The sequence below is a fragment of the Haliaeetus leucocephalus genome, unplaced genomic scaffold, assembly GCF_000737465.1.
Source record: "Haliaeetus leucocephalus isolate CR32 unplaced genomic scaffold, Haliaeetus_leucocephalus-4.0 Scaffold262, whole genome shotgun sequence".
NCBI classification, from domain to species: Eukaryota; Metazoa; Chordata; class Aves; order Accipitriformes; family Accipitridae; genus Haliaeetus; species Haliaeetus leucocephalus.
The window spans coordinates 11,228,560-11,243,054 of NW_010972698.1; the positions used below are offsets into that span (position 1 = coordinate 11,228,560).

General features: G+C 44.9%; 1 protein-coding gene across 3 annotated transcripts in view; it reads right to left on the minus strand.

Annotated features, from left to right (window-relative positions):
• Nucleotides 1–2,456: 2,456 nt before the first annotated feature.
• The window catches only part of VAMP7 (vesicle-associated membrane protein 7), a 21,344-nt gene continuing 9,305 nt past the window's right edge, over nucleotides 2,457–14,495 (minus strand). For all 3 annotated transcript variants that reach the window (XM_010569089.1, XM_010569092.1, XM_010569091.1), the window contains exons 3-8: nucleotides 13,156–13,213; nucleotides 12,404–12,541; nucleotides 7,354–7,444; nucleotides 6,651–6,718; nucleotides 4,516–4,608; nucleotides 2,457–3,820 (exon numbers count right to left, since the gene is read on the minus strand). In XM_010569089.1, the coding sequence (XP_010567391.1) occupies nucleotides 3,752–3,820; nucleotides 4,516–4,608; nucleotides 6,651–6,718; nucleotides 7,354–7,444; nucleotides 12,404–12,541; nucleotides 13,156–13,213 (517 nt within the window). In that variant the 3' untranslated portion in view covers nucleotides 2,457–3,751. The remainder of the gene's footprint in view (nucleotides 3,821–4,515; nucleotides 4,609–6,650; nucleotides 6,719–7,353; nucleotides 7,445–12,403; nucleotides 12,542–13,155; nucleotides 13,214–14,495) is intronic.

Genomic DNA, 14,495 nt, shown 5'->3' on the forward strand with positions numbered 1-14,495 from the left:
TTGCTCATTCTCTGACTAGAAACACCTCCCTTCCACACATGAAAAATGTCAGAGACAACTGTTTTTACACAAATAGGCTTCTCACTACCCCCAGTAAAGCTTTGCAGGTTTACACACTGCTCTGTTAAGGTTTTTCCTTTAGGGAGGAGAAGGTTCTTTTCCAATACTTCTGCCTGATGGAAAAGCTGGAACCTGGGTCACACTGAACTTGCCTTCCCAGAGCACAGAAAAAGACCAGCCACATTTCAGTTTGATTTCTCTACTGTGTGAGAGTTCTCCTTCTGTCTTTTACTGTGGTCTATATTTCAAAGGTAAGAACAGGCCTGCTTTTTCCAGGCAGTGTGTTTCTTTGCAGCCTCCTAAGTTGAGACAGCTGCTAGTATTTAATGGATACATAACAGATACTTAGTGCTAGGTGAAGAACAAAAACTTTCTGGAAAAGTAAAATATTTCAGTAGTTTAAAGGTTATATTCTAGTTAAAGGTTATCAGGCATGTGATACTGTTTCTATGAAGAACTGCAGCATGGATGACTACAGAGACAGGGATTTGGATACACATTCCTAGACAGACCAGAGGCTAAAGAGACAAGTAAGCAAAAAGGTTAACCAGGGCCTTACTCTGAGGTTGGGTTCTGCTCAAATTCATGGGCATTTTAAGTATAAATCCAATGCTGACAAGCACTTGAAGATGGCTGTCCCACTTCAGGAGAGGGCCATCTGTTTGCTTTTGGGCCATAGATCAGGAAAACACACAAAACCCAGCTCTGTAAGAACTATCACACTAATGAGATGTTAATTTAAGTTTTATCCTTTCATTTTTCTAAGCTGTTCTCATACCAAGTGATCTTCCTTCAGATTTTTATATTCTAGATCATCCTGAGGCCCAGCAGATATCATTAGAATGCTACCTTGCCTCAAACCAAGATAACAATCAACAGAACTCTTAGCAGTTTCTGCAAGCTTAAGAGGAAATCCAACTCCCTCATACTGATGCATAAGCCTGCTTCCAAAACCTAATACTACATCAGCATTTAACATTCCCGAGGTAGATGAAAGGCTACAGAGTTTTTACAGAGAGGCTCTACTGCACAACAGCGAGCAGTAGGTCAGTCTATATCATAAATTCTTCTGGAAAAAGTGGGTTCTTCCCAGCTGTGACTAGAGAAGAGGAAAGGCACCCATTCCTGGGGATTTCCCTCAAGATAGTGGAGTTTTGGATCACTGAAAAATGCCTTAAAGTTCTCACTTTTCATTTAGCTTCCAAGTAATAACAGCACTCCACTGCCTGTGTCACCACTCTTCCTTTTGTATCCTCTCCACCCACAAGTGCTCTGAGCAAGTGGGCACCTTGTCCCCTGTGTCCCTCAGCATCCCTTTGTCCCAGGCACTCAGAGATGCTCCGAGTTCACAACAGGGAGAAGCAGATTCTTTCCACCACCAGAAACAAGCCTCTGTTCGAGTCACAACAGGCTCTAGCACCTGCATCAGAACCAAGGCACAACCCTTCCAAAGCCGAGAGGTTTTACACAGCCATTGTGGAAACTATTTCACAGCAAGACTTCCACACACAATTCCTCTGAGCAGCCATGCGGGGTGACACTAAGCCTGGAGCTGCAGTATTACACACAGGGTGACCCACACCCTCCAATACACACTGGTTTCACAGAGGAGTTCTTGCCAACACTCTGTGTCTACTGCTAGACCCACCTTCCACAAAACTAAGAAAATCTGCTTTCTGTACAGTAATTTTATTTAAATCAAGTTAACTTTGTTTTTACACTAATGCCTCTGTGCATCCTTTAAAAGGAAAGGAAGTATTTTCTTTAAAAAGTATTTGTACATAAGACAACAAATCATAGAAGTGAACACAGTAACATCAACAATCCCTAAAACATGCACAATTGTACACTGAATTGTGGGTGGCTGTAAGAGCAGGAGGTAAGAGGGAGGAAGTCTTTCTCTAAGCTTTACATTTGATTAACACAAATAGAAACAGATGCCAGTGACCACAGCACTGATCAGACCCACTGACACTTTCTGAATATCAAGATCTGATTACCCTTAGTTAAATTTCAGCCTAGTAGAAGACAAATCCAAATAAGCGTACAAGTTTACAGGAGAACTCTTTACTTGGCACCCGCTGGAAAGCTCCAAGGTCAGTGTAATGAAAAGCACCTGAAGGAGCAGCCATTTCATGTCCTTGCCCTGCCTGCTGCAGGGCACAGGGAACCCATGGCACCAGCCAAGTCCTCGAGTTTAGTCACCATATTAAGCCTCCCCTTCCCATACTGCGACAGCTTCCACCCACCATTAGAAGCCACGTCCCTGGACCAAAAAGATGCAGCTTCCTTTGACCATCTGATGGTTTTATAAGATTTCAGTTGTTTCCATTTCTTCTCTTGGAAATGAGCCTGTACAATACAAGACACAAGTCCCTACGCCCCTCACCCCAGGCAACAACAGCCAGGACTGGCCCGACAATTCAGACACCCAGCTGGGACAGAAACACAGTCAGTGCTCACAGCTTCCAAGAGCAGGCAAAGCTGTCCCTATCTCCTCCGAGATCAGCACATCATCAGCATACCTGATCCTACATTTGGTTATTAGCCTTGGGTTTGGTTTTGGTTTTCTTCTTTTCTTTTCAGAGGAGCACATGTTACTACATCCTCTGAAAGAGCCTGTCTTTTTCAGACCATAGAGAAAGTAACCATCCATCAACTCCAACCTTCTGTCCCTTCTCTGTCCTCAGTTTTTAGCGCACACCTTCAGAGTAGAAGCACAAGCAGCAGATACCTGACACCTTGTCAAGCCAGATCAATAGATTGGCCCCCAATTTCACCTTAGCAAGTGATAGCATTAGTATTCATTTTTAGTCCACCCTCAAAAGAAGAACAGGAGAAATAACATGAGAAAGCAAATACATTACTGCAACCGTAACTATATGCAACCATCTCCTTTACTGTATCGATTTAGCCACAAATTAAGGGGGGGAGATGAGGAAGAAGTGAGGATGAAGAGGCAGCCATTTCAAAATGCTGAGGTGACCCAACACCCTCTCCTACCACCTGTAGAAAGACCTCCAGGAAAAGGGAGGTTTCATACACAGGCAGCACCTACATCTTGCAGTGCATAAAGCCCTGGCCCAAAAGCCCTTTCTGTTACTACCAATATTCCACTGGCAACCTCTACACATTGAAACGCTACAGAACCACGCAAGGCCATATACGCAGGGAGAGGCACCTGGATCTCCAATATTTGTAGAAAGTGGAAATGCACACGTGCACACATCTTGTCCCTCCCCCATTAGTTAGGCTCAGTCCACTCCGAACTGCCCTCCAACACCATCCCCCCCATGGGTAGGACAGTTGCTAGCAGTATTGTTCTCCACTTGCACGCTCACATGAAAGTGCAAAGCTACATGGACACACGGGCGAGCATGCACATAATCCTCCAGAGCTGGACATACCACCCACCCAGCTGAGAAGGTTGTAGTTGGGACAGAAAAAGAAACAAACAAACAAAAAAAATCCCTTCAAGTAATTTAAAACAGCCCATTCTTGAGGTTACAGCTGCATAGAAGCAGTGACCAGCTGGGCCTGTTTGGGGTGATAAGGCAAAAAAGTCTGAGGTCCTGGAGGGATGGAAGAATGAGAAGGTGTCAGTAGTGAAAGAGTAAGAGTTATTCTGTAGGTTGCTTCTTCACACTCCTGTGATTCTCATCTCCAGGTGACCAGCACCAGCTGCCTCCAGTTACTTCTGCACACAGCTTGGCCATGCAAGCCCACCACAGGCAGCCGATAGAATGATATAGATGATAACCTGGAGAAAGAAAACAGCCACTTCAGTAGAGAATTACACTTCCATCATTCAGTCAACTGCTGACTTGGCCTGGCAATCAAATCACAAGCTTGGAAACCCCAGGTTATCAAAACCCTAAATAACCTGTCAAATGCCCCACAGGACTTTGTGCCAGTGCCTCTTCCTCCACATCCTTGCAGCAACATGGGGATGAGAACTGCCCTCCAGCAAAACACGAACGAGGATTCAGTGGTGGCAAAGTACCTCACACATCTAACCCGCAAGTACACTTCAGCATCCTCATGTTAGCATTTATTACAGGCTGGAGGTACATTGTCACATCGAAAAAAGCTACTTCCAAGTGAAGTAACAAGATACCAACAGGACCAAGGCCTAAAAAGCCACTACAGATAGAGTAGCCATAAATTCAATATCTTAGCTGCTAACAGAGCTAGAAAGGCAGCTGTCCATGATGGGTGCTTAGATGCTAGACAGAATTGCCGGGAAAGCTTTTCCTATTGCTTTGACAAGAAAAGCTGCCTGGCACAATGCTCCTCTCACCTCACACAAGACCATCAAAACACTGGTTTTAGAGCTAATGCCCTTCCAGGCACAGAGCTTAGTACATGCAGGTCTAAAGACAGTACTATGCTATTGGTATTTTCCAGTAGTTAAGCCTGACTTAAGAGCTAAAGGTGATTGTGCTCCATACTTACAATTGATACAATGATGATGACGATAGTAAGCTTGAGGTTCTTCATACACATGGCTCTAGCAAGGTTCCTGCTGGTAGTTTTGAAAGTGACTGACTACAAGAGAAAGTAAAACAACTAGTTAATTCCCAAACCTTCTGCAAAAGAAGCTGCACCCCAAGAAGCTGGATGCTGGAGGTTTTTCCCAGCTACTACTACCCTAATAACCACCCAAACCACTGCAGTTATCTCCTCCAGAGCCATTTAACTCCTGCAGTTACACTAATACAAAACTGAACAGGCATCAAGAGAAAACTCTCCCACACTACTTCAGGGGCAAGATCAAGTGTAAGAGTAAGTCCAGAACCAGCTCAGGGTTGTGCCTTCCCACACTCAGCTTGGGAGGATTAAATGCAGAACATCACTAGGTCTGTAGGCTGCCCACAAGGATTAGTTTACCTTAGAGTACTTCTGGTTGGGTTCTCATTTGACTTCCAACCTTTTGGGAATTGAAGTGCTCAGAATATTTATGGAACTAGCGATCTAATCACCAACATATTGCATGCAACTTTATTACTTTAAATACACCTGCTAAAATGAGACAACACATATCGATGCTCTTGACAGCAGTTCCCAAGGGGCTAGACAAGTCCCTTTAATGCTAGAACTTTCCTCCAGTATTTGGGCTTGCTGCATTTTATGGAAAGCTTGTGGTCGCCCTGTTCCAAGTCTCCTCTCTGTATCCTGCAATTCCACCCATTCAAAATAGGTTTTGGTCACCAAATAACCTCAAATACCCAGCAGGCTGCATTAGTGCAACTATTTTCACAGGCTTTCCCTGAACAGCTCAGGCAAGTATATGCCTGCCCAGAGAAAGGCTGCACCACCCAGCACAAGCCAACTCAGCAGCACACTCTGCTGGTTATTTTCAGGTTTTCCCCACAAACCACCCCCCAACTTTTTCAGGTAAGGCTACACCAGGCAGAACCACATCCCTATGAACTGTAATTTTGACTTGATTCCCATGCTCAGCCACCATCTGAACTTTGGGAGCACTTCTCTTGTTCAGCTGTGCGGTTTCCACATGTAGAAGCAGACTGCTGGATACCAACACACCTCGTCTCAGCCCAGACTAGTTTTCCAGAGGACAGGGCCACCCTGACCACCACCTTCTTCAGACCTCCCTCCCAAAACGGGGCCCTTGACACTGTTGCTAGGAGGGTTCTAACATATTTGGTTTATGTACAATATTCTGGTGGTCAAAGTTCATACAGGAGTGGTAAAACATAGTCCATTACTCTGAAGTTTGAGAACTTCAGCCCTGGATCTCCTAGGACACTCACCATTGGGCTGTAAGACATTCACACGAGAGGCATGTCCCAGTCCATTTTCTGTGTGTTTTCCAAGAACCAACACTCCCTGGGAAAGCTCGTACACAAATTCAGCCTAATTGCTGAAGGAATTCCAGTCCATTTGTCTAAAGCATTACCTGAGATTTAACTACTTCTTGCCACCACCTGACGAAGTGGTAAGGTTTAAACACCCCATAGCTGGAGGATAGTATTCCCTACTGGGTAAGCTCCAGGCACCTCTATGGCCTCCCTAAGGCATGAATACTTTTTGCCAGCTTAGAGTTATTTGGATTTCCTATCGCTCCAGATAAAGAGTGGGTTTTCCCCTCCTTGGGCACGAGAGATGAAGATAAGAAACACCACCGCTTATTGCTGGCAGCATGTTAGCCTGTGCTTTGGTTGTAGCAAACAGGAGCAAGTTGAAGACAGTTCTTTAATAGGATGGGGTAGCAGGCAGCTGGTCCTTGGGAGCAGAGCATTTGCCCAGCAGTGCCGCCTAGTATTAAGCGGTCACCCACAAATCCCACCAGTACTGGCAGGATACAGAACAGAGATGCATGGGATACCTTCATTCTCGTAAAGGAGCCGCAAGACTGGGATGTGGCCTGTGAAACAGCTGTTAAGGATGGGGAGGGAATAAGACAGGACTTGTGTCTGACACAAGGAAGGATTACCTGTAGATTTAGCTGCTTCAGTATCTGTTTAAAAGTGGCTTTAGATGCAGGTCTTCACCTCCCCTGCTCCCCAATGAGCACAATTGATGCAGTAACACTACTTCCCCATTTCCAAGTTCTTCCCCAGACTTACCGAATCCACAAGATTCTCTGTTTTATCAATCAGCAACTCCAGCTTCTCTCCTCTTTGTGCCACAAGGTCTGGAGAAAGAGACAAAAACCCAAATCTGTAGGTAGAATCCCAGTGCAAAAAGCTGCTTCCAATACCCAAGCCCAAATGCAAGCCAGGAGCTCTTAGCAGTGGCTTATTAGATATCAAGTAGTTCTCAGCTTTTCAGAGATTGCCAGGCAACAGTACTTAAGGAACAGCCTCACATCACACAGTTTTGGGACTTTTTGGGACTGACCTGGCTCAGTTTTGGTCAATTCCCGATCTAACCCTCTATTTTAAGTGGTCAGACTTGTCAAAACCCAAACCAGAGTCTGACACACACACACACAAAAAAAAGCAAGCTACTGAGGAGCATTTTCCTCACAGCAGCTGCAGGAAAGCCACAGTGACAAACAGACCAAAACCAGAGTGTGCTTCACCCCATCCACGAGCTGTCCAAGTTCATCTCAAACAGTGCTCCTCACACCCATCTGCCACCCTCAACCAAGCTCAACACAAGTAACAGCTTGCAAACTCAGAGCTTCCCCCAGCCCGTTCTTCATCAGTTCATTCTGTCAAGAGAGGCCACCCCACCGTCAGCTTCACTCTCGATAACTCTCCCTGCGGGACTGCCATTCTGGCCCCAATGAACCCTGCATGCATGGCACTGAGGGAAGCCAGATACCTATGTTTCGAACCATGATTCCTTTAAGTTCATCGATTTGAGCTTGCGTCTCTGCCACCTGGTCAGTGCCCTTGCTCTCCGAGTGGTACTTCTGTAACAAATGAATAGTCAGTGAAACCAGGGACTCTCAACGTTGCACTTCAGTTCCTTCAGACAAAAAAGGAAACTCCTGGTCACTACAGAACAGCACAGACATAAATGTGAGTTTTCAAGTTACCTGAGACATTAAGTGGGTAGTAGACCAAAATCTGACTTTATGAGCCCCTTACAGATCACATGTGCCCATCTGCTCCTGCACTGCAGGAGCTGCAAGGCAGCCAGGTGCCTGTGACTTCCAGAGCACCCACAAGTAACAGCCCCCTTTGAAAGTCTAAGCAATTGGCAGCAAGGAAGGAAAGTTAAGACAAGAATCTGTGAGACATGGTTCACTAAATGCCTGGGCTACTATCAGTGGTCCCAGTCCCAGACATCACTTCTAAACTATTTATGAAGGCAACACACTTTCATGACCTTCTCTACTTATCTCTAGAACATGTCAAGAGAGCCCTGCAATTTCACAAGCAAGACAGCACGCAGCCATCTCTGCAGCTGAGCATCAGAGGGAGTTCCAGCAAAGACGAGAAGGGCCTGTGAACTGGAAACACCACACCGATAGGTGTTGAAGATGGCCAGTTTGAGTTTCCTAACTGCTCTTCCTGTAGAGAGGATACAAGCAGCCAGGAACCAGTCTGCGGTGTACTAGACCCACCCAGGAGGATTTCACATACCACCTCCTAGCTACGGTCTGGCACCTGCCAACAGCTTTGCTGATATTGAATCCCTCCAGTGTATTACAGCAAGTCGAAAAAGCATGCACTAGATACCTCAGTGGGATGTCCAGTGTCTGTATGGAGCAAGCTCACCTGCTAGCTTGTCAAATACCTATAGAAGCACACTCCGCTCTGTGGCTTCACAGAAGAAAGCCAAAAAACATGACATGTTGCTAACCTGTGCACCATTCCCATCATCCCTCCCCTTTAATTCCCTTCAGAAGTGATGGGGACTTCACTCAAAGACTGTTCTTCCTGGTTTGGGGATCACAAGTGAACCTTTGGTGACGGCATGGTTCAGGCTGGTAGGTGAGAGAAGTGCTAGCCAACACCCCCAGGTTAAAAGGAGTCTCATAGCGTTTGCAGAATCAAAGGAGGGAAATTGAGGTGAAGTCAGTGTTGGATAACTAAGTTCTGCTATTCCTGGATTGATTTTAGGTCACTGCTCTCATCACAGGTCCTTTGCAGTCAAACACTGCTAGCCACAGCTCCTATTATCCCACTCCCTTTAAGTCACCTTCACGCAGGGAAACAGGTCTCTATAGCAAAACTCATAAACTGTTGTTTTCCTCTAAACTTGTAGCCGTTGCACTCACACCTGAAGACCTTCACAAAGCATCTCTGCTTCAATAAGAGACCATCTAAGGAGACTGACAGCAGAGGCCAGGACTAGATCACGATTGCTGTACTTCATGATCACCCACGTGGCTACTTAAACCCCAGTTTTCTTCTGAATAAGTGTTCAATTTGCATCCATTTCTGACAACACAGGAAGCAAGAGTCTCTAACACTAACAGCAGTCGCATACTTGGGTCATAATTAATGGTTATAGCACTGAATGCAACAGCTCCTTTGAACCTTCTCCTCAGAGGTTAGTTTTTTAGGAGAAGGTTCAGAACTAGCATGCTATCAAAGCTGGTCACTGGTTTTACCGGAAGCACAGCCTCACTTTTCAGTATTATCTGTGTGCTACACTTGAGTTGTAGGGTGATCTCTGAACTGACATATGATCTCTTCCTCCACCCTCAGCCTCACACTAGTTAAACTCCTTAAGTTACGGGAATCACCTAGATAACAGTCCTGCTCTTGCACTTCATGTAATGTTTGATCAGTAGGGCTCTCAGCAAGTTTTAGAGCTATTTGAGGCAAGAGCTTTCTGTCATCACTTAACTTCTATTAGTTGATGCCTGGATTTCTATCAATATGCAAAAGCTAAGGTAGGCAGCTCCTCTCATGCTTTAGAAAAATGGAAAGGCTGGGATTTTTAGAGGAATATCAACACCACGGCTCTGAAGACTGCCTGGCTCTTCCGATAAGGCAATTCATTAAGCTTATTCCAGCCATGAACAGCTTACAGTTTGATGAGTCATCACTTCATATAGTTTCCATCTCCACATATCAAAGCCTGGTGGAGAAGAAAAACTCAGTACTATCACACATAGGAAGTTAATCTAATTTATTATACATAATGCATTGGGCCTTTCCAGAACCACACTGGCATTATTATTCATTACTTTCTATCTGCTGCATAAGCCAAAGAACAGTTTCTGCAACGAACTATGTGCAACTTGGCATGCTCCAAATCAGCTCCACTAGTCACCAAGGGCACCAACACAAACAGCTCCTTTCACAAACTCCAATACAAACTCCAGGCAGCAACAGTGCAAGCGCAAATCCTCACTTCACCTTCACCCACCTCAGAGTCCTGGCTTCACCCTGCACCTCAACATGCAACTATTACTGCTGCAGAGTGTTATAAAGCTTGCCCAGTTTCTACACTTACAGGCAAGAACTGTGCTCATGGGTCACCAGCAAAGGACCTCTCCTCCTGCATCTGTAATATCACCAAACCTGGCACTTTCAGCAGATCAGCAGGAAAAATGCCAAGCCCTTCACAGAGAACAACAGCAGCACTAACATGCTCACCAGCCACAGCAGAGCAAACTGAGAACCTCCTACACCACATGTACAGCACAAGCTGTAGCTGCCCCAGATACAGATTGTGTACAAGCTCTGAAAGCCAATATTCCAAGGACACCTTATCTTTAATTCGAGGAAGGTCTCAAAAAAAATAAACCAAGCCAATACAACATTGCTCAGGTTATGAAGTTGTTTGTAGTCAATTAAGGACTCTTAAGAGTCTCCAACAGAAGATTCAAAACACTTTCCTTGTAGCCTGAGGTTTTGTGCACTAATAAGACTATTGATCGTATGAGTCACAGGGCAGTTACTTATTCCTTCTCTATTTTCCATCTGACTTCATTTAATTTGACATTACATCTAGAAAAAGGCCTGTGCTTTCCCCAGGCCTGTTTTCTCTGCAGGTGCTGGGAGTATACCACTGCAGACCAAACACCAGGGAGAAGTGCAAACTGCAACATTCCCACTACATTAACAGCTCATATTTTAAGAGAAGCCCTATCCCACACCTAGAGCAACTGCTCTCTGTTTTGTCTCCTCCTCTCCCCCACATAAAAACCCCCACTGAAGCAGGGCAGGGTGTTGTTTGCAGACCCAGGTTACACATCAAGTCAACAGTGCATTAAGAAAAAGTGCTCTGTGAAAGGGATGTCATTCTATAGAGGGCTGAAGGGAAATCCAAACACTATGCTGTGCACTTTAATGCTTCAGAAGCTATACCCATATACTGCTGTGAATAAAATACATAAAGCAATACGAGTATTTCCAATCTCTCCTGTCTGGCAGCTGAGGGCTTTGCCACACCTCAAACACAATACACAGCAAGCAAAGCACTTTCACAGAAGTGGGATGGTAGCATCAAGGCTGTATCAGATTCCTGTGGTAAGCAAAATAAGCACATAACTCCTCCGCACCTCAAGAGGGAAGCAGATTCCAGCCAAACTTTTCCCTTCAGGAGTCCAAGAACAGACCCAGAGTAGCTAGAATAGAGCCTTCTGAAACCTGGAAATTTCTTAAAAAGGAGATTGACATCTGTATGTGCCCTAACGACAACATTCAGGACTCAGCTTTAGTTGACCTGTCAACAGGGCCAATAAAATCAGACAGCACAAGCTGGGACACATCAGGACAGTGGTGCCATCCAGTTCCAGCAACTGAAAGCAACACGCTGTTTTGCCAGCGGGAAAGCTAGGACACACTGCTCCCTTCTCACACCGCAGGAGAGGGGTGCCACTACGATTCCACCAGGACACCAAGCTGTTACCTGGTCCTGGCACCACAGGAGCAGTGGGCAAGAAGATACCTTACGCTGCAGGCAGCTCCCTGACAGCAGCTTTCCTCACTGCAGCTGAGCTTGCAGCACTGCACCGTACCAAGGCGCTCTGTCTCACAGCCCTTCACATGCTGTTGTTCAGTGCCTGCATAGACCCCACTGACATGGGCTTCATCTTCCTTCCAGACTGGAATCATACTAGTGGAGCAACTCATCTTGCAAAGACTACAGTGCTTACAGTCCCTGGACTTGGAATCTAGCATTGTCCTGAACACCACTACAGCCTCAGCTGAAAAGTGCAAGTTGAGCGCGAAATAGATATTCCCCTCACTTTTGTAATACCCTCACACTTTCAATTTTGGGGTTGGAAGGATGCAAGACAAATCTCAACTTGGAGAATGTGGGACCTTTCACATGTCATTTATCCTGCTCCTTAACCTCCTACCTATCTTGGGAATGGAAATCCTTGGAGCCTCTGTGCAAGCTAGCTGGACAGTCTACCATGGTTCTGTATACAGCACTTGACTGTAATCCAAGCCCAGTTTTCTTTCCTCCTGAAAAGGACACAGTACCATAAGCCAAATACCCTGTCACGCTCCAGGAGCGTGCCACTGCAATTACCATGAAGTAAAAGGGAAGGAAGTGAGGGGCAGTTAGGGATTACTAGATACTCAAGTTCTGAAGTTTAGTTTAACAGAAACAGAGTAACATGTGTTTGTCTTCCTCTTAGTGACGGTGATGTTAGCTTGCACTGGATGGTCAACTGGAACTAGGCTTGACATTTCAAATGATAACCATTACGATCTAATCTCCAGTACAGCTACTTAGTACAAACAGTTAATGCATCACTATTGACCCCAACCCATTTTTACCACCAAAGCAGTGAAGCAACCCAGCTGCAGGGTAAGCGTGGGGAGAACAGCCAACTTCCCTGGCTTTATACCCAGACTCAGCAGGGCACTTCAGTTCCCAAGTGAGAAAATACAAGGAGAATTTCTGGGGTGAAGTTTGGCTTTTTAGGGAAATCCCATTTAGCATCAGATCTCACCAGCTGTGCAGCTAAGACACTTGAGAACTCGCTGTTCATTGCATAGGGAAGGGCTGTCTGTGCTCTTGAGCCATATGTGGTCTGAAACCTCTTCTTGATTTCATTCAGGAAGTTGAAGGCTCTGGATCTTTCAAAGTCCTGGAAGGAAGAGAACAGACCACTGTGGCTTGCACTGTGTCAAGTCAGGAGTAACAAAGCGTATGGGGCACATAGCCGGCTGTAGAGAAACTGCAATTATCAGTTCTTAACAGGCATGCTGCGCATAACACTATGGGATTTGAATGGTTATCCTGGAGTTTGAATAGCAGCCAGATTTCAGTCTCAGCTTCCCAGACATTGGTTGGCAGCAGACTCTACTGGGGTATTCATAGTTCTAACTCTGTGCCTGGTACCTTTATCCAGTGAGGGAGAAGTTTTTGCTTCAACACTTCCGTTTCAATTGAGGAATATTATGCATATTTCACTGACATTTAAAGGCTAGCCTCTGCACCTAGATTCTACTGCACTGGGGCTGCTAAGAGAGAAGAACTTAACCTCAAAACTAACTATTCATATACATTTGAGTTCCAGGCTTAGACTTCAAAGCTGTAACTGATGTGAATGAGAACACAAGCAGTAGCTCCAATGGGAAAAAACAGGCACCTCAGATTAGCATCCACTATTGCTTTTCTTTGACATACAGATACAAAAAAAAAAAAAGCCAAAACCTGCAAAGAGCCTGTCTGTGCAACAGTGGTAAACAAAATACTTACATCATCTGTGATGCAGAGGTATATAATCCTGTCTTGGCAGATGTAATGGAACAGATAACTGTAGAGAAGAAAAAAGAAAAAAAAAGGTCATTTGGTACTGCCACAGGACTAATCTTCTAGAAGACACTATTGCCTGCAGGTCCTTCAAGGGCTGGAGAAGTAGAAGAGCAAATTCCAGTTAATCTACAGGAAATCACAGAGATGCCAACATATCCCAGCCATCTTTGTTCACTTAAGTGTTTCCATTCCTGTAAGGTACACTGAACTAGAGACCACCTACATGTTAAAGAATTACTGGCCTCACATACTTCACAGCACTCCATGCTTCGCAATAACTTTATGGGACATTGAGTTGCCAAACAACTTCAGTTCCATGTTCTTCCAGCTACTTACTTGTAAAAACAAAACCTTGACAGGTTACCCAGGGGTAAGATTTAGGTCTAATCCTAATCAATGTGGATACAAGCAGTCACACACCAGTTCACATGTGACGAGAGCTGCAGTTAATTGGAGTGACCAGAAAGATAATACTTGAGCGAACCTTGCTGGCACAGTGACTTGCTTCTTTAGCCTCGTTTGTATGACCACTGGGTTGCGCTGCCTTTGGTTTTCATCGCAAAGGCCAATAGACAAAAGCAACCACAGCAGAAAATTAATTACATAGAACAATAATCAGGCTAAAAAGGCTTGAATCGTGGCTAGGTTAACTATTCATGTAAAGATGCCTTGGTGGTGCTGAGTAAACACAGATGTTAGTGAAATGCAGCCCTCAGTATCCTGAAAAGCAGTGCAAACCAGTTCAAAGCAGTATTTTTCTATCAAAATTAAACCAAGCTGTTATTTTAGGCCCACCAGAAAAAAATCCAAATAACCCTTAGTTCGTACACAACTAAACACAAACCAGAATTGACCAGAGCACTCCAGTTCAACTCACTGGCTTTAGCTATTGCTTTTTTATTACATTGCCCACTTGCCATTTGATGCTCCAGTAGGTGATGTTCTTCTGATAAGTACAGCAGGACAAAATAAGAATAGAGCCGCAAAAGGGTGATGTGAATACTTTTTTTTCCTAATTAAAAACTTTATGTACCTTTTCATTTTGACATTTGTGTATTTCCAAAAGTTTCCCCAGTAAGCATGTGGACCCTCATATAAACTCCAAAATAAAAGCAAGTTAATGCACATGCTGCACAGCAGTTGCCATGTACATCTCTCTTAGGGCACAGCTCAGTAGCTTTCAAACTCAGGTTTTGTATTACATAAGACACTGAAATAAGCTTTAGGGGTGGGCTAGAAGTATAGTTTACTGCCCTGAAGGCCTGTTCTCATGGCGGGGGGGG